The 26,207-nt window shown below is 44.7% G+C and overlaps 1 protein-coding gene across 4 annotated transcripts in view; it reads right to left on the bottom strand.

Moving 5' to 3' along the window:
• The window catches only part of bnc2 (basonuclin 2), a 166,704-nt gene that overhangs the window by 46,692 nt on the left and 93,805 nt on the right, over window positions 1–26,207 (bottom strand). The window contains exon 1 of one of the 4 annotated variants that reach the window (XM_052085117.1): window positions 3,491–4,050. The exons of the other annotated variants lie outside the window; for them this stretch is intronic. Coding sequence (XP_051941077.1) covers window positions 3,491–3,502 — 12 coding nt within the window. The 5' untranslated portion in view covers window positions 3,503–4,050. Of the gene's footprint in view, window positions 1–3,490; window positions 4,051–26,207 lie in introns of those variants that run through there. 4 annotated transcript variants of the gene reach the window in all.

Genomic DNA, 26,207 nt, shown 5'->3' with positions numbered 1-26,207 from the left:
TCAGTTCACTTTGGTTTGGCTTTTCGGGAACCTCCTCTGTAAATGGGTCCTCAAATATTCAACCCAGGACGTATGACTTTTATGAATCTTTGTTTTTTGTACTGTGGTACCAGTAAAAGTTTAGTTTGGTAATGCAAACTCTCCTTTTCAGCAATCCTTCATTGTATCGGTTCGGTAAACATTTTTTGGCACTTCTGGAGTAAGGGAAAAATTGCACAGTCCATTTTGCTTATTCATTTGTTGTTCAGCAAAGATTCAACTCTTCTAATCAGGACCCGAAGTGAAACAACGCAAAAATGTTTGGGGTCTCGGCCGAGTGTCACGCAGCTGCCGATTAGCCGTCGCGGTCAACAACTTGACTCAGTCTGCATCATTCTCAGGCCATATCTGACTCAAGTGTGTGTCTCATTGCGGGCTAGTGTTTAGCTGCAGGCTTGATGTTTCATGGCTGTTTTGCTTGGCCAGCAGCGCCTGTCCCGGCCAACTTGTAAACACTCATGACCGGCGACGGCCCGGACTCACCGTGACGAACGTTAGCACGACAGATGGGTGGAAGCATCGTAGCATTCGAACACGATGGTTCCAGGCTGGACTCTTGGCTCGGGTGCGCCTTGTAAACAGACCCCGTGGCCCCGGACCAACGGCGACACATGCAACTGAGCCGGAGCGGGAATCAGACGTCAGCGAAGACACAATGAGACCACAGAAGCAATGGTGATCTTTGACTAATAGCATCCTGTTCAGCTGCACTACCGCGCTGTCGTTTTGAATGTCGTAATTGCATGCCAGTGGGCTTTTGTTTTCTCTCTCCCAGCATCTCTGCACAATGCAAAGCCTGCGCAGATGGTCTCGCACTGCGCCTTCCAACTTTAATCGAATCCCTTTACCCGTGTTCGACACGTCGCCACAGACCGCAGTTCTTGTCGGGCGAGTTAAGCAAAGCCGGGCTCGTAAATGAAAACCCCCTGTGCGTAGCATGTGTGTGCCTCGTGTTTTGCCCGTTTGGGATCAGTCGGCGCTCAAGCCGGTTGTACAACACCGGGAGCATCTTGTCCTCTCGTCTTCCCCCAGCCGCGAGGTATTATCTCTTCGGCAAGCTTTAGCTGCTGAAAACGTTGCCAATTTCCTGACAGAAATGTGCAGCCAATGTGTGCCGGGGAAGAGAGGCGCGGCGGCGTTGCGTGTCATAAAGATGGGCCCCGGCCTCGGAATTGAGACGTCAGGACCGCACAGTGTCCATATTGGAACCAGGTGACAAATAAGACAAGACGAATAAAGAAAGGCTTTGTAGTTGAGTGTAGTCATAATGTACGAGGAAGCACAGAACTTATGCTAACGCTAATTGCTGGTTCGTTTTTATTTCTGCTTTGTTTATGAGGTTTGCTTAGACACTGACTTTTTTTTTTCTTGTGATACCATCAAAGAAGAGCGTCAGTGATGTAAGAGAGGGGAAGTGAAACGATAACCATGGAGAAGGAAATGGAACTGAGGTGACATAACAGTGCAACTGGTTGCTCAGTACAATATGAGCAAAAGTGTAAATTGAATACCAAGTACATATGCTAGCATAACTGCTAACTAGCATCCATCGACTGTCTGGGATTTTGAACGGAGGAGTTTCACTTGAGTTTGGTTTGTGGTGAGCTAAATCTCTACAATGTTTTAGTCGATTAAGATGTTTAACTCGTGCTTTAAAATGTTGCCTGGAGAGTAAACAAATGACTGTTTTGAACACCTGTCAGTTTTACAACAGACGGCAGTTGGAGTCTAGAACAGATCAATTCTTAAAAAGTAAACAACAACCTGCGTCACATTTTATATTTTCGAGGCGTTCATTTTCACTGATCCTAATTAGGATTGTTTGGCCATCGGTGGAGTTGGATGTGCCGCTTTGATTCAGATCTGACTTTAAAAAGCAAAGCGAACAAATACAGATGAAACTCGGAGATTGTTTTCTGAAGCAAAATGAATGTGGTGGACTGGCGGCGGGTGGGGGGGGCTGACTTAAAAAAAAAACATCTTGTGCTTGTCCATTCAATCCCCACCGTGCAAAAAAAGGCCTGTCGCCCCTGTCAGTTCTGCTTTGGAGCCCCAGCGGCTGCCAGTCGCTGAGGCAGAGGTCCCTGTCCTCTGTGCAGCTGTGCATCTGGGCTCTGACACGGGCCACGGCGGGCCAGAGCTATGCTAATGGCAACCAAATGGGCCGTGAGTCCCCGGTGGATTGGCAGGGAGATGCATGTGTTTTCGTGTATTCATGTGCTCTCCTTCCGTCTTCCTTCCTTCACTTCAAGGCCCTTACATGGAAGCAACCCGGCCTGCTCCCTACACTCTTCACTAATGATCTCTGACAAACTATGAGTCATGTGTCACTAATATTTAGCTTTATTACAATAAAAAATTGTGACTAAAGCGGGGTGCACGCATTCCGGTAATCAGGCCTAATTTGAGCAATTTTCCCCTCTTCTGATCGAGGTTGGCAAAGAGCTGATAAGCGGATGAAAGATAAATCCCAAACAATTATCCTGTGATGTAGGGTGACTTTTCCTTCCTGGTGTCAGTGGTAAACCTGTTCATTGTTTATGCTCAATCTCCCCCCGTCCCCCCAAAAAAGAAAAAAAAAGACTTTACACTTGCACTGTCGCCCCACAAAAATACAATTGTTGAGTGTTTGTGTAATGAAAAAAAACAGTGGACAGCTTATCATGTTATCGGGTGACAGGGTGCAGGAAAGGGTCCAATCGCAATTGCAATATGGAAGGGGGAGAAAAAATGCAATTAAATCATTCTTCAAAATCATGGCGGCCGACCATAACACCCCCTCCCCCACCGCTCCCATGGATTGATTTGCATCGGTATTGCCATTGACCCCGACTGCAAAGTATCTCTTCACAAACAAAACCGGATTATCACGGTCGTCAGCCATTTTGCTTGTTTACATTTACCCGGAACACTTTTCGCAAGCTCCGGCTGGTTTATGTTCTTAAAATCAAGCACCAGACATATTTGCCGTGAGCGGCGCAGAGCAGAAGTCAACTGATGAAGCGCTGGCCATGGTGAGAGACAGTGGCAGGGGAGAGCTGAAGAAATTATGAGTCAGGGATGATTCGGCGCGCGGCTCGCAAACACATAGTTGCATTGTGACGGCGACAGGAGGCCACCATTGCCGAGGCTCCGCCAGTCTGACATTTTAGTCATCACACTCGTCACGGTCGCCTGCAGGGTGCGACTACACATACACACACACTCTCTCTCTCTCTCTCTCTCTCTCTCTCTCTCTCACGCACTCCCACATTCCTGCTAGTGCAAACACGCACACACACACACGCACAAGAATTCCTCTTTTCTAGTCGGCATGCAGCATCTTGAAGCAGCACATTTTCTTCAACATTAATGTAACACCTTGTACAAACGATTCGCGTCCCGGCACAAAAAAAGTAGAGCGCAACCAACTACTCCAATACGTTACTCAAACATCTTCAAGAGCGTTTACCTCCGCCAGCATTGCAAGCAGACGCGTTCAGGTGTGTGGCGAGCGTTCAACTTCCATGTTTACACCGATCCCAGCCCGATAGATGACAAGCCACAAGTGAACGACTCAAAAGAAAGTGATAGAAGATCGGAGGGGAGGGAGAGGCATATCCAATGTCTACATGACGGCTGGCCCCACGACAAAAAAAAAAAGTGTGTCACTCCCAAAGCTGCACAAGTGTGTGCGTGTCTGTTCGGTGTGCGTAAGGGAGACGCACCAAAAGGAAAAGTCCATCAGGGTGTTTTTCATCTTTATCAGCCTTACAAAGTTCACGAGATAGAGGGGACGAAGTGGCGGCTAGACGCTGTTCCCCAACTCACAAGGAGCAACGACCGCCCTTCAGACCATACACAGATATTCATCTTGACCTTTCAAGATCCTTCTCAGACCCCCACCGTTTGAGTGTCACTAGCAAAATTGCCCAGCATTTAAATAAGGCCGCTCAGGGCTTTCGACACTGAAGTTAGTAAGACCCCCAATATATACCGTTCTGCCATAACTTCAACACATACTGTGCACGGCACATCATGCATGACTAGAAAACCTCAGCTTACACATGACATCTTACTGTGACAATGGGGGGTGGGGGAAAAGGGCCCAAGTCACCACTTTGGCAAAAGAGCAAGGCCAAGAACTATTTAATTGATTGCCATTTGTTAGCTCGCAAGCCTGCAGATGAAAAAAAACACACACGCACAACCAAATGAACCCCATCTGTGTAATGCTACTCATTTGCCAGAAACCAGGAAGTAGGAAGTAACGCAAGGACAAACAAACAAACAAAAATGGTGTTTGAGTCACGAAGGAAGCACACCTCTTCCCATCTCAAAATTGTACTGTCCCAATGATCATGTCATTGTACAAGAACCACACAGTTCAGAAACTTGCAAACGTACACACAGACAACAAAAAAGAAAAATACTGCACACCTTCATAATTATTTGGTTCAATGTGTCAAAGAGACCACACCCTTATGAGCTTTGTTAGAAGTAGTGCCAAGAGTTAAAAATTCCAAGCTCACCATTTTAGGAAAAGACATATTGATTTGATTGCCATTTGTTAGCTAGCACAATGTCACACACGCAACCAAATGAGTCCCAGGCTGTATAATGCTAACAGGCTAACATGTTACGTCGTATGCCAGAAACCAGAAAGTAGCCTGCGAGCGAACACGTGGACAAACAAACAAACAAAAAGTGGTGTTTGATTCACAATAGAAGCATCCCCGCCACCTCAAAATTTCAAATGGCACAGTCTCAAGAATCTCATGTCATTGTTGGTGAACCAGAAAGATCAGAAACTAGCTACTGTAAAACACACACAGACAAAGAAGAAAATACAAATTCACTGTCGTGTTTGTGAGACTTGGAAATTTTCGCCACCGTGGTTCATCATAGATTATAGTTACTGTAGTTAAGTCATTTATTCCCTCATACAAATTCAAAAGATGGTTTCCCCCTCGAGTAAGCTAATGTTAGTAAGAGGAGTTTATGTTTTCATGCCATTAGATCACGATGGGTGCAAGAATCAGAAATTGTACGGTCCAAAATATCTTCCCTCATGATTGGTGTGATTGATTATTGTTGTTTATGTCGACTTTAGTCGTGTTGTGATGAGATGACAAGATTTGGTTTCACTGGCTTCTTTTCTTGTATGGTTCACAATAAAGCTTGCTGAAAGCAGATTTTTTTTAAACTTATTTACTATTCAGCCTCAGCCACTACCAACTGTTTTTGATCCCCCCCTCCTCCCTCATTAAAAAGCCATTGACTAAATTCAACACATTAGCAGTCCTTAACAATGACAAATTATGACAAACGCCAGATTGTGAGAATCCTCCTCCTCCTCTTCCTCATACTTTCCCCAACTCTCGTTTCTCCGCTCGCCAATTGCGTGTTAACATTTCACCGCATCCCGACGCTAACGCCGGCCTAATGAATCTCGTGCCTTTGCGCGGGCCGGCGTTAAATCTGCCCGTAAAGTGTTCGCAGCTGCGATGCTTTGCCTCGCCTTGGCAGCGGCATTGACTTTGGGTGGGAGGGACGTTGGTGGTGCTAGCGGTGGAGGGGGTTGCACATGTGAGTACAGCTGGGCCAGGGCAGGATGGGAGGAAGAGGATGAGCGAGGAGGTGGTATGAAGGGATGAAGAGGAGTTGGCAAAAAAAAAAAAAAAGACCACAAGTCTCCGTGTTCCCAGCTGCTTTTCTCAGGGGCTCGGTTTCCGACCCCCCTCCTCTTCCTCCCTGTTTTTTTTTTTTTTTTTGCAAGGCCTTTCAGGTCCCAGGTTGCTTGAAGAATCACAAACACACACACATACACACACAGTCGCACATACGCACACAGTTACAGTGAGACGCCCACTTCCACCCTCCCTTTCCACGCCTCACTTTGGGCCATCTTTGTTTAGACAGGGCTCAGGAGTTCCAGAAAAGCTCTCTCAGATGTGCTGAAGTAAGGGGAAAAACAAAACAAACTGACCCTCACTCGCACACACACTCACACACACACACACTCCAAATGTACCAACAAGTACTTTGCACTCGCACATGTGACAGGCACAAGCTAACAAACGTAAGAGCCAAAATAACATTTTCGACCACAAAAATCACCCCCCAAAAGGTGCACTTTTCTTTGCCGAGGTATGCATTCTTTTATCGTGTGTTGCTTGGTGTGTGTGTGTGTGTGTGTGTGTCCCGATGCCTGGATCACAGCGGCGCGGCGGGCCCGGAGCATACCTCGACATGTGTTACCTCTTTGTAATATTGACTTTGTTATAGCTAGACGAGTGGGAGAGTCGGGCCAGAGAGCGGGGGCCTTGCAGTAGTGAGGCCCCCCGAGTTCGCCTGAAAACAAATACCTGAACGAACTGTGAAAATAGAAAACACAGAACCACAATGGCCAGCCAAAAAAAAAGAAAGAAAAAAATGGAGAGTGAAAGAAACTGAATCAAATAAATTTTCACTCGCCCTACCTGACCTTTTATAATGTCGCTCGGATTCAGATCCTGTTTCGACATTGTTTTCAACTGAGCACAGATAAAACTGTGTTGTTTTGTTGTTGACTAGTGTGTGTGTGTGTGTCTGTGTGTATATATACAACAGGTACATTTCGGAGATGTAAAGTAGATCACATTATGGTTCCTATTTAAATACCGCAAAAAGTATCTTTCAGAAGTGCAGAGGAAATGAATTCAATTTTTACGTGTATCTGTGTAAAGTTCCACATTTTTCTGGCTAGTTTTTGGTTGAAAAATGGTGGAAAGCACATCGGTGTGAAACTCGAGGTGAAGGGCCAGATTCGGCCCCCCCTACATCCTGTAATGTGGCCCACGAAAGCAAATCACGTGTGTCAACTTCCGCGATCCTTTCTGAAATTTCTACCACAATTTCAAATTTTACAAGATTTTTTTTTTGTTCTCCTTTTTAAACATACTATTAATCTTGACTTCTGATTTCAAAACTAGTAGTCAACCAATTTGTTTTGTATATGTGATAATAGGATGAGACGACAAAAGATTTGGTTTCACTTTGAGGGAAGCCATAACTACAAAAAAAAATCAGTTTGACCCTCCTGCAAGATTAGCCTTCAGTAGATTATGGATCAAGACTCGGTAAGCGCATCATTTTTGTGGAATAGTTTGATGAATTGATTCACTCTCAACTAGTTCACTGTCTTCAGAGTACAAAATGGCATCTGCAATGAGAAGTTACCAATTGTATTCAACATAACAACAACGAACAGGTTCATTGATGACTAATTGTGACATTTTGTCTCTAAATCAAGAAAGATCAGCTACATAAAAGTCCTTTAAAATGAGGAAAAGGACTTGAATGAATGCAGACGTGATGCAGGGGCGCACTCGTTGTGTTTATTTGCAGAAATAAAAGATTGATTATCATCTCCCTCCCGATCCCGCGAGTGCAACTCCCATCTCGTCTCTCTGCCCGTGACTTTTGCTTACGCCTTTGAATAATAAAGGCGAGCCATTTGAATATTCCCTCTGTATTTAAGAGGGGGAAGGGAGAAAAAAATACTTTTTCTTTTTTTTTTTTTTTTGCAGCGATATTAGGCATGCTAATTGGGCTCTTTGGACCTTCCCGATAGAAAGGAGAAATTAATTACTTATGTCGACAAAAATGTCAGACACGTCGATCTAATAAGTACATCTGTTTGCAAGCCGCCTTGTGGCTTTACTCCCGCTCGTGTTTGTGTGTGTGCGCATGTGTGTCCACTCGTCTAATGAAAGAGACACTAACACAAAGCTTTGAGGTCCTCCTCGCGCTCCTCTAATATTCATTTGGTTTCTTGCGCCCATCAACCTCTACGGCATGGAAAGTGACATGCTAATTTTTTTATGCTCAAACATGCTACTTTGTAATTATTTGCGTGCCAGTTCGTGTTTGCGCATCCGTCACGATGAGGATTAAAATAAATAAATAAATAAAATAAAACGGCCTTTTCTCTCGCTTTTGACTCTTTTTCAGCCCTCAACCAAAAAGCCATATCAGCCCCTCTTTTTTTTTTTTTTTTTGATCAAGCTCGACTAAAACGTCGACTTGCAAAAGATGATGACGAGCCCTTGAAGTGGTAATGAGACTCTTCGCGAACCGTAAGTCAGCAAAGCGTGAGGACCACCAGAATGACGGTTACACATCCAACTCCCCCAAAAATGTACACAGCATGATTGAAGCGTGATAAAATCGTATGCCTGCAAATCGGGAATTGGCAAATGTCGATACAAATCTTGATACCATGCGAATAAGCGTCATCGAGGTTGATGCCAAGTTTCTGCCCACACAACTCAAATAAATACACGTTGAAACGACATCAAAAGCATTGACAGACAAATTTATGCGGCCTCAATTTTCTATCGGAGATGCTTGCCCATCACTGAATAAGCAAAATAGTTGTCGTCACTTGCGGCCAGGGCAGTCATGTGGATTGTTTTCATGTGTTCTGTCAGTGTAAACTCAGCCGTAACCGATGAACGTTTTGCTCGAAATGTTCGTGCGAGGCAAGAGGAGGTGGCTTTATTTATACAGCACAATTCACGTACAAGACAACTCAATGTGCTTCGCGCAAGCAAACACACAGCACCGGAAAGTATTTACAAAGACGACATTCAGAAGCAAAGCAGAGAAAACAAAAGTAGCATACCCAAATTAGGAAAACATCACACAGTGATAATGAACAAATGTAAAAAAAAAATCTGGCACTTGAATCCGAGGTGACCTTTGCAAAAAGAATTTTCACATAAAGACAATTTAGACGCATAATCATGAACAAACCGATCACATCATTTTTCTTCGCTGTTTCTAAAATAATAATAATAATAATAATCGTTTTAATGTCATAGTGAATAAAGTGTGTCTCACCCCTCACCCCCCTACCCTCCTCGAGGGTCCCCTCCCTGCTGCGGGCCGGCGAGCGACAGCTTGCGCGGTGATGCTCCAGCGATAGGCATCATCGGCCTCACTGCAGACTAATTGGTCCGCCGCTCCTCTGAGTGGCCTCGCTAATTAATTAGAAAGGCAGCCGAGCTGAAATTTTTAATCAGGACGTCGGGCTCGCCAGCAAAAAACGAGGTGCAGGGGAGGAGAGATTTGCTTGAGAAAGGGGGGGGGGGCAGGGGGAGGCACTCGGGGGAGGTTTCTGGGACACGCATCACCTCATCATCCTGTGTAATCCACCTGACACTGATCTCCCACGTCGCCCTGTGAAGTGTTGCGTGTTTGGATACTCGCATGATCTGGTCGCGTGATAAGAGACGATTATGTTTTTTTTTTAATTATTAAGAAATGGCATAGTAGTTTGCACATGTGTTTGATTTCAATACCGCTCTTAGGAGGGAGCAACATAGCCGGGACGGCTGCTGCTCTTTGCATGCCGAACGAGCATGGCGTTGCTCTGAAATTTCACAGTTCACCCATCATGACACTTGCTGTCCGAGACTTTCTATTTCAAATGTTTTCGACAAATGCTGCCGACTCATACAAATACAAAAGCCTTTTGTATTTGAGATGCCGACTCATCTAGCGGCAGGATTCCATGTCGCTGTATGAACGTGCGCACATTTGTGACACGATCTCGCTATGCGAGGTTCTGTATAAAAAGCGAAGGCGGCCTTCTTAAATGACTCAGAAAAGAGGCTAAAAATATCTACGTGAAACCTCCGATATTTGCTGACACAGGAAATGTAAAATCGTGGCGCTGATCCAAACTTGGATCGTTCGGCGGAGGTCCGCACTCTACTGAGTTTCGTCTCGCTATCTAATCCCATTACAGCATAATATTATTTTCCCCATTTCTCTTCATTTTGTACTAGGCTAATTGAAAGCAGTCACTCAATCTTACTGTCAAACAACTGTAAGAATTACAAGCTGCTTAGGATAACAGTCGCTTGGTTTCGAGTTGCTTTGAGTGACATGAGCCGGGGGTGAAATGGCTTTTCAGCTTTGGGACAAAGTCTTTGGAGCAAAAGTCAAACATGCTAACATGGTCAGCGGATGCAGGAGTCGTCAACTTGATCGTTCATGGCGTGATACTAGATACATTGACTGGTCAAGAGAGAATTAAGACTTTTTTTTGTGGAGCAGTGGGAAGAGGACAACGCACTTATTTCTTTGACAAAGAGAGATGATTTGGTGTTTAGGGAATTATTGCTAACATGCTAACACCATCAGCTACACACACGGCTGTCTGTTGCTTGGACAAAGAGAATCATAACTTAAACCGAAATTCAAATGTAACGTTTTCTCCTCCAAAACAAATCCAAGTCGAGTTCAACCTTTCCAAAGGAACTAACTAACATGCAAGATGCTTCTTTTGCAAACAAAATAAACTATAACGAGCAAGTAGAAACACCTTGTTATTGTTCCAGTCTTATCGTCCAAAACAAACACACGCCGCCATTTTTTATGGCTTTGTTTCACAGGTGGTGAGTCGAGAGAGGGACGGCCACATTATTATTGTGGCCGTGGTTATGACGATCATCTTTATTAGGGCTGTGGGCCGCTCGCGTGGGGAAGACAGCTGGCGCAGTGATGGAAATTCGGGGCCACGTTCTATTTAACGTAAAGTATGTTTTCGAAACCATTTCCGGCTTTGAACATCTACTCCAAAGATTCAGTGGGGTCGCCTCTCCGGCTTATTTGACAGTCGTGAAAGAAGATGTCATGAAGCAGCGGTGACGCTCGCAGGCCGCGTCCTCCTCGCACGACAGCTTTGCGCTACAGCTGCACATATGCTCCTGAGGCAGGAAGATACGCGCCCTGTCGCCGTGCTAATTAGCATGTGTTAGCTGGTGAGAGAGAGAGAACGAGAGAGGGAAAGAGGGGCAGCCCTCTGTGATGTGTACTGAAGTGGAGTAAAACACTGGGGCAAGAACTGTGCTAATGGCCCATTTCCTCCCAGTGGGGGCCCCTCCCTGACGCCTGCGCACGCGCTGGCATCAGTGCAGCCACGGGGCGCCCGCCGGGCTGCCAAGGCGCCAGCGGGGGCAAAGGTACGCCAGCGACCAGCCCGGATGTCATCGTTCTACACACTGCGCTGAGCTTTGTCACGTAACGGCGGGTGACAGCGACACGCTAACGCATGCTAATGCGTTCACCAGCCTGTTAAATGCAAGGGGGGAAGTAGACTGGGTGACAAAAGTGGGGCAGCTCTTGTACATAGTGCAAGACACATGATTGAATTGCATTTTTTATTTTGTTGCTGTATGGCGCAAATGTGGATGAAATTTTATTTTTTATTGCAATGTAATTTTGAATGAAAAATTCATTTTATGCAAAATCGGTTGCTTAGCTAATCTGCAATGGGCATTATTCGCTACCATTTACACAGCAAAGTGAATTTTAGGGCAAAGACATGACAGTACAATTGGGAAAGTGTTTTTTTTTTTTTTTTTTTGGTGGAACCATTCCACCAGCGCAGCTAGAGCAAGGGCCGTAGGGTCACTGCTTCCCACTGAAATATGCTTAGACCCAACAAGGGCCAGGCCAGATAATTGACTTTTACGTATTTTCCGATTTTTTTTTTTCTTTTTTGAAGTCTGTTTTTTTTCCCACATTTCCTCCGTTTTCTGTCGAGAACATACAATTATTGTTTTTCAGTGTTTAGTGAAGAATTTGTGGGGGTTATTTAAACAAGTGTGGGGGGGTGGCCCCCTGAGATAGCCTTGCCCCCCCAAGATTAAAATCTATCTCCGCTACTGAACTCTCCTCTGCATTTTTTGCACTCATTTTGAAACTTCCTACGTTGTTGTCAATACCCTGTCTAAATAGGAAAGTAGTTAAGTAGTTGCTGCCATGGAAATATGTTGAACCACACTGTCAAAAATCACCAACAAAAATAATCATCAAAATATATCTGGATGTTGTCCCAAATTTCCCCTTAAGCTAAACTTTCAAATACAAATTTCCCGAAATTCACCGCGGGAATTTTCTGTCCTTTTAGTCAACCGACTTCCGCAAGTGGATTATTTACAGGAGTGTTGGCAGCCTGCTTGGCACTCAGTTAGCAGTGGCGAGTGTATCTCTGTCAGCGTGAGTAAACAAACAGTGGCGACATGCTTTGACAGAGCAAATGGCAAGCCCCCCTCACACCCTACACACACACACATGCACAGGGGACAGTGGGCAGAAAAAGAAGAAGAGATGGGGGGTGTATGGGGGAGTGCATCCATATTTATAGGGCCTTTCTAGCGTTTGTCCCCAGGCCAAATTGTGTGACTACACTCAGCTAATGTCAGAGCAGCACTTAAAGCAGGCATTTCCAGCATGTCGGGGCCAGCGGGGAATACACGGGATGGATGCGAGGAACACATTTTTTTTTTTTGCAAATAAGAAGACGCTCTTGTGTGTTGTTGGCTTGGTCAATCGTGTTCTCACCATTCAGCCTTCAGTCAAGGAAAGAGGCACGTTGTAACTGAGATTTCCTCGTGGTCGACTTGCCTTCCAGAGGTGACGTCATAGCTGCGCAACGCATTGAATTATCCATGAATGAAAAATGGCACATGAATTCGTCAGTCATAACCCCTGATTATTTTTTGGGGGGCTGTTTTTTTGGGCGGATGGGGGGGGGGGGGGGGGGCTATTTTGCTGTTTGGTAAAAATCCTCAGTTAACCATGGTCTCGACGTAAAATGTGCGGGGAATTCATAAATTCAGATATTGACATTTTTTTCTATAGCAACTACATTGTAAACTTACCTGGACAACTATTTTTGTGCCCGAGAGGCAAATGTCCATACTAGGACTAGAATGTCCTTATTGACTATGGTAACCTGTTGCCATGTCGATTATGTGTCAGGTGACCCCTGCCCTGTCACCCTGGTGATACTCCCGATGAAACGGGAGCGAGAGGGATGAAAGAGCCATTTTTAGCATCGACTTTCATCATCTGAGTTAGCGCTTAATCGCTTTGCCAGGGCCATTATGCGTCCATTGCGACGATTGGGGACAAACAAACTTTGTTGTTTGTTTGCTGCCAGTTGCGCCGACAGTGTTTGGAGGCAAACTGAAGTTTTGAAAGAGCAGAGGCGGAGCCGAATGTTTTCAGCGGGGTGGACAGGTTGACGCCGCGACTCATTCGCACGCGGAGGTTGTGAGATCTGCCTTGGCTATGCAGCACACGTTAGCTAAGTAATCATTGTTTGTCATATCCGCTACAGTCAGGGGGCTTCATCAAATTATTATTTTTTTCCTAACCTTGCCCCAAAAAAATACAAGCAGGAAGAAATTTGAATAAAATGACTTTTTTTCTTTTCCATTTTTTTGTTTTGTTTATTGTGTGCACCGATTCACGAGCTAACACGCAGTCACAGTCATCGATTGGCCAATGCGATTTTGAATCATGGCAATCGAGGGCTCATTCATTCACTCAAAGAAGCACAATGGCTCTGTTCGACTCGCATTTGAGACGCACAGTTTAACGGAAAAGCCGTATCAACCGTCGAAAGGAAATGCCTCAGTTACAGTATTGACAAGTTCATTCCTACGCGTTTCGAGTGACAAGAAACTCATTGCATTACACTCCCTCGAACGGAATCGCTCTGAATGAAGCCAAATCATTCCACTTGAAAACGAAACCGTCGTTGAATCATATCGAGATCACGTATCCAATCCTTCTTTTACCGGAGAGAGGTGCGCTGGTCATCTCGTAAACTAAAAGTGTCAAACAAATTTTGTCGCAGGCCAAGGGCCGTAGGTTCATGTCATGTTCGCTCAGAAAGTTGTGACCATTGTGAAACTATATCAATGTTACATTTCCTAATCATTGTATGACATAATACACAACAAATTGATGTGGGGGCCCCCGGGCTTTGAGCTTGCCACCTCGGACCAAGGCTTTGAGTCGAGACCACATAGCTTCCATCATCCATGCATGACCAGTCCAGGAAGAAGCCACTTGGCAATCGAGGCGAGACCGCCACTTAAAGCCCCCTTCGCTCGCACATTATTAGGCATTGCCATATTTGGGTGCATCTGCCGAATGTATGTCAGTGTGGTGTAAAATTAGAACCCCCCCCCCAAAAAAAACAACAAGGCACTGCTTTAAATTCCCCCCCCAACCCTACCCCTCCCTTTCCTTATATGCAGGCTTTCTTCCAGCGCCAGACGCTAATAAGCCAGCTAATTCTATTAGGACTTTTTCCAAATCTAAAAAAAAAAGAGCCTGTGTGAATACATTTGCTCTGCAAAGAGGAAAAAAAACCTCCTGGATGGGCCTCAGTGTGACAAAAGAGCCAAGTTGTTGCTGAGCTTGTTAGCAAAAGACTCTGATCCAAGGCTGGCGACGATCGAGGTCTCTTAAGTGTCTGTCACCCTGATCCAGCCAGGCGAGAGCGCTTTGTAGCCTCCGCTTCCTTAGTCGGCCTCGCCGAGCTGCGGCGGGGCGGGGGGGAGGGATACGGAGGTGGGGGGTGGGGCTGAAGAGGAGTCTCACCGCGCCTGTAGCTGCAGGTGACAGCGATGCCTTTTTGTTGTCAAATCCTGATACAGCCTTGACATGAAAACGCGCCGTCCCTGGCCTTCCTTCCTTCCTCTCTGTCGGCCTCAAAGGCTTAGATAGCGAGCAAACGAGTCGCTCTCCTCATCGTCCTCGCTTTCACTCCTCCGCTGCCACCTGATGCCTCCCTCGCCTATCATGTCCGACCCCCCCACCCCTCCCGCTCCCCGCCCGCCTCTGGTTTATAGATCTGAGTATGCTCTCAGGAGGAAAATACAAGTCAAGCCATTGTCATTTCAAACAGCACAATAACCAGACACCGGGCTGCCCACTGACAACTCTGGGGAACCGGCCTTGGCTTTGACTGTTAGCTACTCTCTCGCTCACTTCCTCAGTCTTTCTTCCTCTCAAACTCACCTCCTTCCCCCTTTCCCCATTGGAGACCCGGTAGCCAGTTGTTTGTTACCGAGCCGCTCCTCACTTCTGGCAGTGCTGAGAGAGGGGGGGTGGGAGTAAAGAGGGGCAGCGGGGAAGCCAAGGTCGGCTTTCTCCGCGTGACAGTTCGCTGCCTCTCGACAAGGCGGGAAATCAATACTTTTGGACTTGTGGCGCTGCCCTCTGTGTAACAACAACGCTGTCCAGGCACCTCTGACGCATCCCTTCTCGCCACCCGCCCCCATCCATGCACTTTTTTTTTTGGTGCATATTCTTAATGTGACAATAATGATCCTGTATTTTTCGGACCCTGAGACGCGCCTCAAATGCTTGACTTTTCTCAGAAATCACCAGGGTGCCTTATAATCCGAAGTGCCTTATATATATTTATATGGAGGATGGCTTTTCAGTTCGTCAGCTTAAGTTGGAATTCCTTCCGATTCACATTCGCTCTTTGTCTTTGTCACACCAGAACTTGAACTACTTTCTTCTTCTGTGTCTAAAGCAGGGGTGGGCAAACTTTTTGGCTCGGGGGCTGCATTGACTTTTAAAATTTGACAGAAGGGCCGGGTCAACACGAGCTGTGGTACATTAAAAAAAAAAAAACTACATTTGTTGACAGTCCATATCAAACATCAACAGAACAAAAGCATGAAAGTACTGTATTAATATACTTTTTAAAATGACAACAGTGTTGTTGATGACCTATTTTAGCCTGTGCATTGCTGCAGATGGGTTGTGATCAGACCAGTAGAAGTAGAGCGATACAGAGGTCCTAGGTCGTCGAAAAGATCCCCCCCCCCACCCCCTGTGTTCTGCAACTTATAGTCAATGCGCCACCTGTCGGTGAAATGCCTGTCATTACAAGTCCAATTGAAATGAATGCAATCATTCACATCGAACCTTGATTGTGGACCAACCTTCGGCGGGCCGGATTAAAAGAACCAACGGGCCAGATTCGGCCCGCGGGCCGTAGTTTGCCAACTTCTGGTCTAAAGAATCATGAGAAACGTAGCTCTAGTAGCTCAATGGCGTATTCGGGAGAGGCAAACAATACATCCAGCTTCCAAACCAGCTAGCGCACTGAACGACCGATACAAGATGCACTCATCCTGGAAGGGGGATTTCCCCCGTCTGTGGTTCTCAAACTTTTTTTTTTAACCAAATGAGTTTGTCTTTGCCTACTCGTGAAGTTCTTTGAGACGGGTTTTATGCTGAAGGGCGCTATCAATAAAGTTGACTTGACGGACAATAATGATAATAATAATATTCATGACAGTGACACGAAATCAGCTGGAAGAGGCTCCAGCTTGCTTGAGACGCCAACGAGGTGAATCGCCATTGAAAACTTGATGGATGGAAATTTGCAGATCAGACGCCTTTATTAAAAGGAAGATATGCACGACGTGCTGAATGCCAATTGCCTGGCAGTCGAAGCCACTCTTGTGCGCAAAGCTGAGCCGAGGGCCACTCGTTTTTAAGACGGCACTAAAGCCTAATATGCCTCTGTATGCTTTTTCGCTGCCGGGAGAAGACGAGCGCGAGTGCGTCCCATACCGATTGTTAAGAGAGCGTGCGCAAGGCCAATTACCACTGCCGTCCTTCAGCAGTCAAAGTGACTAAAACTGCTTCCGCCCCCCGCCCTACGGAAGGGGGGGGGGAGGTTTGCGGGGGGCACAATCGACCGACGTCCCCTCATCCCTCGACGGGACCCGCTGAGTGTGTGCAGGCGGATCTCCATCGACATCATCTACTCCCCCCCCCCCCTTCGCTTCAGCCGGAGTCAGGAAAAGGCATCAAATGAAACAGCCACTTTAATGAATTAGATATTGAGCTGTTCATTAAAAAAAATCAAAGTCAGCACGCCAGACACGATGTGGAGTGTAACCCGGGGATGAACGGTTCTTGTTTAGCGGGCTCATAAAGCACCCCCCCAACCCCCACACCCTCACCTCCCTTACGATCTGATGACTTTACCGAATGTCGGCCAGAAATGTTTAATGTTCGCGAATTAGGTGACTCCGTTGTATTTTTCCTGGCCGGTTGCTCATTTGCAAGGCGACTTCTTGACGTTACACGTTGAGTGGAAAGGTAACGCGATACGTGCGCGCAGGAAGATATCTGTTTTGCTTGGCCCGGACCTGCGGGTCGTTCTTAAAATCCTGCGAGCCGCTCCCAGGACGTTGGCCTGAGGAAGCCTTCTGACAGAGGAGAATGATTCAAATCAAATCAAATAGACAGCAATCAGCCGGTGGAAGACAAACAAACACACACAAAAAAGAAAAGGCAGTCGCGATCATGGACATGAAGTCTCCGACCGCAGACATGTGGTATTTGATGGAGATTTCTCCCTGCCCTCAAGTCCCATGCCACTCTCTGGATGGAGTAGTGACAAGTCTTTCTCATCAATTTGAAAAAAAAAGGGGGGGCCTATTGATTTCCCAGTTTGCTTGAATGTGCGACTCGATGCCGACGCTGATTGATGAGAATAGAGAAGCTTGGCGGAGGGATGGGGGCAAAATGACAGAAAGTGACATGATGCAATTCGATCGCATCCTAATTGAGGTGCAGCAAAAAGCAGTTTCACTTTTCAAGATTGCTTTTTTTTTCCAATAAAGAATAAAGTCAGATTTTCTATTAATATCCACCAGGGCATGATTATTATTTTTAAAATTATTTTTTTACAGTATTATTGAGGAAAAATAGGTTGTACCTTTTTTCCAAAAAAAAGACATTTTATATAAAAATAAAAATTCTGATGGGAGTACTCAGATTTGTTTGAATTTGTTTTTACCATCATCCAAAATCTTTTTTTTTTTTTAAATGCTCATGTTGACACTAAGTGACAAAATAACCCTGCAAGATAAAAGTTCTTTATTTATTTTATTCCTGTTTGTGTGTCCCAACAAGAATCACCTGCCCTGCGTTACTTCAATTGGTCAAAGCTGATTTTTTTTTCCATTGGTGTTGAGAAGGCACAAGGGTCATTTTCTGGGTCTGGGCTTTACTGGACCTTAAAATATATTGATTTTTTTTTTTTATAACTTGGGACTGGCGTGATGAATTTAATATCCATTAGTTATCAGTTAGACATGTAATCTGGTTGCTACTTCCTGAGCCGAACAACAAACCCTGTGAACAAACTTTCCATACAATCCAAACTTCCCGAATTTGTTGCAAATGTTGCACAAATGGTTGTGACCCGCTTTTTTTTTTAATGTGTTGACATGCTCATCCGTTTCAACAAAATTCAAATGCCCGCTCCTCGTGACGAGTAACACCGGACTGAGACAAAATTCCAGCACAACCAACAGCTTCCCTGCCATCGCACGGCTACGTTTCACGTCGACTTTTGCCAAAAAAGCAAGCAAAAAAAAAAACAACCATGGGACCACATGAGCGTTGCACATCTGTACACATCTGTACAGTGTCAGCGGCCTGCTTGGCTCGCCAGTGATCAAATAACGAAAAACCAGCACAGCGGAAATAAGTCGTCTGGAGCCCGGAGGTGGAAAAAAAAAGCCCACTTGTCGTCTCCCGAGGAAGAACGGGGCTATCGCAAACGAGATCGCTGCGCCTTGTCGTGAAAAGGTGGCCGTTTTTTTGGGCGGACGCGCAGGGTGACCCCTTGCGGATTTTCACCCCAGCCTCCCACAATGAGCCTCTGCTCGCATCGCAGAAGCCTCAGGGGTGGGATGGCGCCTTGCCAGTAGCTGTTGCTGTTGTTGGCAGCCGTGATCCTCCGTGGCCTCAGTACTTACTCCGGTTAGGGCATAACATGATACACGCAAAAGGCCGACCAGAGTACAGCGCCACACACATATGCCGTGCGTGCGCCTCCACACACGTAATTATGCACAAAATCACTCCGCTCGCCACTCATCCAGAGACGAGCCGCGGCCTCAAAGGAAACAAGGCGGGTTAAAAAAGCCCGGCGTATCCTTGACGGCTTCATCTGGTTCCAGTTTGGTGCAGATGCTCCGCTTTTTATTGCAGCACTTCTTGTGTTTCATGGCAGATTTAGTCGGCGGTTTCGGCGCTGGCTACTCCGATGGTGGCACGTCTCCTTGTAAACGGTGCGGCAAACCAATAAGGCACTTTGTCACCCTGACCCCGTTGCGACGTATAAACAGTCGCCTTTTCGATGCGTGGGTCTGTGCGCGTGCGTGTGAGTAATTTGTGGAGTATGAGTTAAGCAGTAAACTTCACCCGTTTTAAGCCATCTCAGGAGGCGGCCATGATGCCGCTTTCTGCTCCCTTGTTTTCTGAAGCGGAGCCCCGATTGGTTGTTACTGGGGTTAGGATTTTGGGTCTCTCAAACATGCTATGAAAAATGTGCGATAAAAACTGAAAGATATTAAGAGCACATAGTTTGAGTTGAGTATTTTGTCCAGATCAAACATGGCCTTTTTGTCATACATCTGATTCGGAAGTATGTGCTCCTATTTGGTTCCCCAATAGAACTGATTTTTGTTTGCCAGTTATTTTGGGATGCACAACTTAACATGATCTTCCACTCAATGAAGTTGTTTGTATGGTGACGTGTCTGCTGCATGCGCCACATACGTAGACCCAAATTGTGTATGAAGTGTCATTTACGAAGTGCTGCCTCCATGAATGAAAATGCTTTCCTTGTCTTCACAGGTGCTGATTTCCATCCCAACATTCAAGACGTCTGTGTTGAAAACCTCGTCACAACGCCCGAGTTCCGCAGTATGCGAAAAGAGGTCAACACTGGCTCACTTACATTAGACAGAACCACCCCCTCAAAACAGGCTCATTTTCAGCATGACACCAAAGTGAGACTTTTTTTTATTGAAAAAAAGTATGTGACAAGAAAACAATTGCATTTTTGATTTAATTTAAAAAATCCAAATTAATAAATGAACTAAACTAAAAAAAATAACCTATTTTTTTTTCAAGAAAAGAAAAAAATTGAATGAAGTTTGATTGTTTTTCAGGGAAAAAAATGTTCATCTTCCAAGTATAAAGTCTGAATCTTTCTGTCTGATTTTTTTTTTAATATTACGATTTATGAGTTCTTCTGGGATTTTAAAGTAAAAATTCATTAAAAACATTCACATAAGAAATTATTTGTAAAAGTTTTTTATGAATACTTCAAGGGAAGCCACTCAATATTCAGAGGGAAATAAAATCAACTTGTTTCAAGAATTTTTTTTTTGGGGGGGGGGGGGGGGGAATACCAATGTAGGATCATAAGGCGGTGCTGTCAAACTCATTTTTGTACCGGGTCACATTGTTTTGTTATGACTGTGAAACCACATCAGTGTTGAACCACCTCTATGGACAATACAGTACACAAGACATTTATGGATAGCTAGTTCTGAAATCAGAAGTCAAGGATAATAGTTTGTTCAACCATTGTTGAAGCTACCGGACAAACGTAACAATTGTATGACAGTTTGACATTTGTTGTCCCGGAAGTTGACGTGCTTGATTTGAACAATGTGTTGTAAGGTCTTCTTTGTCTTGATTTTTGACAGTTTCTGAGGATCGCATAACATTTTGAGAGGTAAAAATTATTTTTTCTCGATGTCGTCATAGTCCGAGATGACTGTCCCAATTTGTCTCCATTGACGGGAATTTCGATTTTCCAGGACACAGCTGTCACACATTCATTGGCTCCTCCCTCATTTATAGAAGTACTTTCATCTACTTGTCAGGACAAGTATGACATGATGATCAACTCGGTCGTTCGCGACACTACACAAAGTCCCCACCGCCTCCATTTATTGCAGCCCAATCACAGGGGCATGTTTGCAATGTGCGCACTGCGTGACCCGCCACTTATTTACAGCCCAATGACTAATCAACATGTGTTTTCACTGCGCAGGTACTCCGGTGTCGGCCATTTGGCCTTAATACAATAACTGATTGCCTTTAATCACAGCCAAATGTGATTTTTTTATTTATTTTTGCTCATAAGTAATGCTGAATCACTTCCACATACCTGAAAGTCAGAGAATATTGATTTTGCATGGCTCATTAGGAAAGTCACTTTGAGAGTGAATTTGAGTGTGGACGCTATGTGTGTGTGTGTGTGTGTGTTTGTTTTTTGGGGATGTTTTGCATGCACGGTTATAATTTTCCCAGAGCCTCATTGATTCTGACGCTCCCCGAGAAACAAGGGGGAGGATTATGTGGTTGCAGATATTAGGCCATTCATTTCGCAAGCTTACATGTGAAAATATTGACGCTTCCCAGACGCGCCCGACAAGATCCTCTCCATTCCGGTCGTCAGGCCTAGCGGATATAAATCTGTCCGACTATGCCGCATTGATATGCTATCGATTTAATAGTTGTGGGGATTGGAGGCGGGGGGACGGGAATCTCGTAAATAAGCAAATGTTTTGGATTTTGATTTCATTATTCAAGTCTTTAATTGATTTTCGGGATAGTCTAGCATTGTCTGCGGAAATGATGCCTGAGAACTATTAGATGAAGAATACAAAAACAAACAAAACATCAGACGACAGGGCCCCCTTAAAAATTGTCCGTTTCAGGGTCATTCTGTTGACTATCGTGCGGCAAGGCTAAGCGGCTTTATTTGTGGAGCATATTTCATACACCAGGCTACTCCATGTGCTTCACAACACCGAAGAAGCATTTCCACGCAAAACGGCACATTTTCAAAATCAAAGCAGAGAAAACAGCTGCTAAAAACGACAAATATTGACAACATTCAAACACCTGAAAAAAGCTAAAGTCGCATGTGACACTGATACAGCATTTGGAGTTTGTTGTGACCTGAGACTCAATTTTGTCCGGCGAACCTATTCGAAAAATCCCATGTCTTGCTATGGTATGCTAGCTTAGCCTGTTAGCATTTCGCTAACAGTATAGCAGCTTTCACTTTACCGCTGCACACAACTCCAAGAGATACTTTTCTGACACTGATAAAACAGACAGACAAGCAAGAGTGTGATTTCTAGATTTATGCCCCAGGGGTCAACATACTGCCTCCTACTGGCTAGGAATGTGGTCATAAATAGGATCTAATTCATTGCCAGGTACATATTTTTATGTCTTTTTTTTATGTGGGAGGAGAAAAAGAGGATCTGAAAATGGCTGGCATTGATTGAGTTAATCGCTGAATAAACATGAGTGGGATCACACACACACACGAATGCATACACAATAAGAAAACAGGTTTCCAGTGAAATGGAACTCGCATCCCAGCAGAGCGGGAGTTGGGATAGGCAGTCTGAATGGGAACAGAAGAAGCGGGAAAGAGTGCAAAGGTTGTCACACACGAGTCACAGAAGATGGAGGGTGGAGGAAGGGTGCTGGAGGGTGTCGGTGAGGCGGAGGGGTTTGTGTTAGGGGATTTTGCGTTCCAGCCCTCTCAACATCTGTTATTCGTTTGTCCCGAGCTGGGAGGAAAATAGCAGGAAGCATTCTGGCGGTGGCGCAAGATGAAAAGACAAGAAAATTGAATAAAAAAACATGTGTCGCACATACGCGGCCGCTGATTGGACGCGTCCCGCAGAATTATGTGCCCTCCCCGGGGGGTCGCTGCCAGCTTACACAAGCAGACACACAAATGCACGCGCACTAATGCGGGAAGATTCCTCTCATTCATAAAAAGAGCTTGGCACACCCCCATTGGAAAAACATCACACTGTTGTGACCGTCCAAACCTCAGCGGAATGAAGTAACCCCTGCCATGTCGCGGGTCATCTTTCGCATCACCGCTAAATCGCCGACTTTATCGTGAAGTTAACAGTTATGGGTTTTCACTGTCTGAATTTAGAATGGTATACCTTTGGTGGAGCACCACGTTGCCGGACAGCATGAGCAAGAAAAAGAAGGTCCCCGACAGGTTTATAAGAAACGTGACATCAATGCTAATTTCCGTTAGCCCATCAATAAAGTTTCACATTATAAGATAGCGTTAAGATAGCGTACTTATGCTTAGGAAATGTTTGATAGAACATTTTGGTGCTCAATGTTTGTTTTGCTGAAAGTATTTATGTGTAAACAGCTTGAAGTGAGCGCGTATAGCATTTACTCAAAGTAATGTCCTCTGATAGTCTCCCATTTATTGACAGCAAGAGAGTGAAAGCAAACATGCGGAGAAGTTTAAAAAGTGTGTCTTCATGAGTTTGCTGTTAATGCGTTTCGGATGCATGTTCTGCTGTACCACAGTTCAATAAGTAACAGCTTAATTTTGTGAGCGACCAACAAATAGGCTCATTTCGCATCATAACGTAACGGCACGGTTCCATGCGCAAGCTTTACTTTTGACTGTGTGTACTTTGCCCTCATGTTTAATTACACTTCTGCTTCGCTTTGAGGCAGAGGCAAACAGTGCTATAATTACCACAAACACCTGCTTTAATTTTTCATGGATATTTACCCGGTGTGTGTGTGTGTTCATATTTTATTTTGCATGAGCATATCACAAGAATATTTGTTGCAAATAATGTTCAGGTGAAATTTGTCCTTTGCAGCGTCTTATTCCTGGGGGATATCAGATCAACATCATTTCCCCAAACGTTTGTTTTTTGCTGTTCATCTTTGAACAAGCACAACTTTGAAATATTTATAGTCATTTTTTACCGGGCCAAGGAGACAACCATCTATTAAAAATGAGCAACATGCATAAAAGTGTGGGTGAAGAGCGCTGCGGGACGACAAAGGTGTGAGCCATTGCTAAATGTAACGTAACGGGCCGGGGAGAGAAGTCATGAAGGCGGAAGCTTAATTATCACTGTTAGTCAATTGGCTAGTTAAATGTATTTTACACACAGATAGATCCTTAGATTTGCTTTCTATTTTGTCCTTCATCGAGAGAGAAAGCACACAGTGAGTTTGCATTGCTATAGTTAGGTAGCTAATCGGCTAGCGAACTGGATTTGACATACCTTCAGGATTCTCATGCAAGATTATGAAAAGAATCGTCTTGCTAGATATTTATTTTGTCCACGAGTATTGTCCTTTTATATGTGAAAAAGCGGGAGTCGAGCATTGATGTATTGTTTGTCCTTTGTTTCGCTAGGTAGCAAGCTAGTTGGTTAGCTAGCAAACACAGCCATTATTAATAGAATTTAGTTTCTAAGAACTTTTCTTAAGCTCAATAAATATCAAGCAATTAAGCTCAAACGATCACAAAGTAAAGGATTTTTAAAGAAGATCAGTAAGCATCAAGCTAAATATTCCTACAGGTCTGCAGTATCGATATCTATCCAAAATATGATTGAACCATCTATCAAGAGTGAAGCGAAAACAGAATGAAGTGAAGTATGATGTTACCATTCGTGTTTGCTAGTTAGGTACCTCATGACTTTGCTTCTAGGCACCAAAAGCTCTGGCTTTTATTTGCGATTGTCAGTTTGTTTGTGTGTGTGTGTGTGTGTGTGTGTGTGTGTGTATATGAGTGTTAGTTCCGCAGATATCGATGTTGTTTTTTGGCAATAAGAAAATCACAATACATTTTTGCAATCATTAAAGTTATTTTTCTAGTCTGCTTGCGTATGGGGTAGCCGGCTTGGGGGGGTTGTCATGTGTGTGTAGAAGTCAGCGCATTCGCTAGCCTTGGTGGGGCTCTGTGCTCTACTGACAAGCGTAGTTTCACTTTATTGGATCGGCTCTTGCCGTGTCAGCACCATCAGCGACAAGAACATATGCACTTAAAGGCAATATGCTAACACGCTGTAAGCCCCTGACAGAGGCACACATACGCACGCACACAAGTTGTGTGGGTGTTTACGGAGGGGGTAGGCGTGGGGGGGGGGGGGGTTACTTGGAGCTTCTCGCATGCTTTGCTGCTCTTTGATATGCGACACTCATTAAAAATAGATGGTGAGCAATCATTACAGGCATTGGAATTAATCTAATTAGCCCGGCGCGCTCGGCCTCTCTCCAGCTCCGCAAACAGCCACCCGGTACTCGGCGGCGGCGAACGCTACCCTAGCTACTGCTGCGTACTTGACTTAGCGAGCGGGTATGTAGGCAGTAGGGGTCCGGGGTGGTGGGGGTTGAGATAATCCGCCTTGACTTATTAATAGGCGCAAACAAGATTTAGCGTCTCAAAGCAAACAAATGATGGGAGAGAAGAACAAGAGGATGGCAGTGAGGGACAAAGAGCAAGGTGAAGAGAAAGCAAGCAAGCGGGCATTAATTATTTAAGCCTGCGTAGACTTGATATGCATTGAAAAGTGCAGCTACGAGCAGTAACTACGACTCAGCTTTTTTTTTTCTCCGCACAATCATGGAAAATATCTGAATTAATCCGCCATTTTGGACAATTCTACGCTTTAGGTGTCAAGAAGTGTCCTTCTGAAATGAAGTCAGGAACCCCTTTCACACTGGACAGTTTTTCCAGCTCGCCGGTTTCTGTGTCAAGGAACCGATGCGGTAATTGGGGGTTGAAGGCGACCCGCAAATTATCTGGTGTCTTAATATGAAAAAAAATAAAATCAAAATCCTAGCATGTACCAGGTCCAAGTCTGCAAAGCCCCTCTCCGTCATCACCTTGGCTGAAGGCAGCTGCAAAGGGTTATGGGTATTTTTGCATTATGAAGTGCAAACTGCCCTTTTTATGTTCACTGCTCCGCGCTGCCAGGGCATTTCGTCTCACAAGCTTTTCACAACTCCTCATTCAGCACGGTTCACAAATGCAGATGCTCGATGATGCATGAGTCTTGATTCCAACACTGGTGGAAAATGGAAAAAGGCAAGAGGAGGCAATTTTGAAAATGGATGGAAAACCTACAACTCCCACAATGCCCTAGTCAAAGTGACAGCTGCGCTCTGGCCAACACAGCTTTGATCTGCTATTGACGCCATTCAATTTTCCTGCTGATTACTTACTGACTGAGCAGATTGTAACATTTGAGGATATCCAGTACGCCTAGAAATGCTAAAAAATAAACCCACGTGCACAGATTTTTTTCAGAATCATTTTTCTTCCTTCCAAATATTTGTTTTTAACATAAAAAAATGGTTAAAAATTGAGAAAAAAACTGCATTTGGGGTATTTTTTGTTACTTGTGACGCAGAAGAGAAAAAAGAAAACTAAATTACTAAGAACAAGTCTATTGTGATTTTTGGGGAGAGGTGAAATGCAAAAAAAAAAAGGACTTGCCTTTTTGTTCGTTTTGATAAAAATTATAACATATTTTTGAAGAAACCAAAACTGGGCAGAAAAAAAGGCTAACAAAAAAAAAACAAAGAAACTAAATTAAATCATTTTTTGTTTGTCTGTCTGAAAATGACTTATTTAACTTAGTCTCTTTTTTTTAATATCATAAAAAGCTGGCATTTGAAACGGG

This window comes from Hippocampus zosterae, chromosome 13 (assembly GCF_025434085.1).
Source record: "Hippocampus zosterae strain Florida chromosome 13, ASM2543408v3, whole genome shotgun sequence".
NCBI lineage: Eukaryota > Metazoa > Chordata > Actinopteri > Syngnathiformes > Syngnathidae > Hippocampus > Hippocampus zosterae.
Note: the sequence above shows the minus strand (reverse complement) of the source record. Positions and strands in the feature narration are given on the sequence as shown.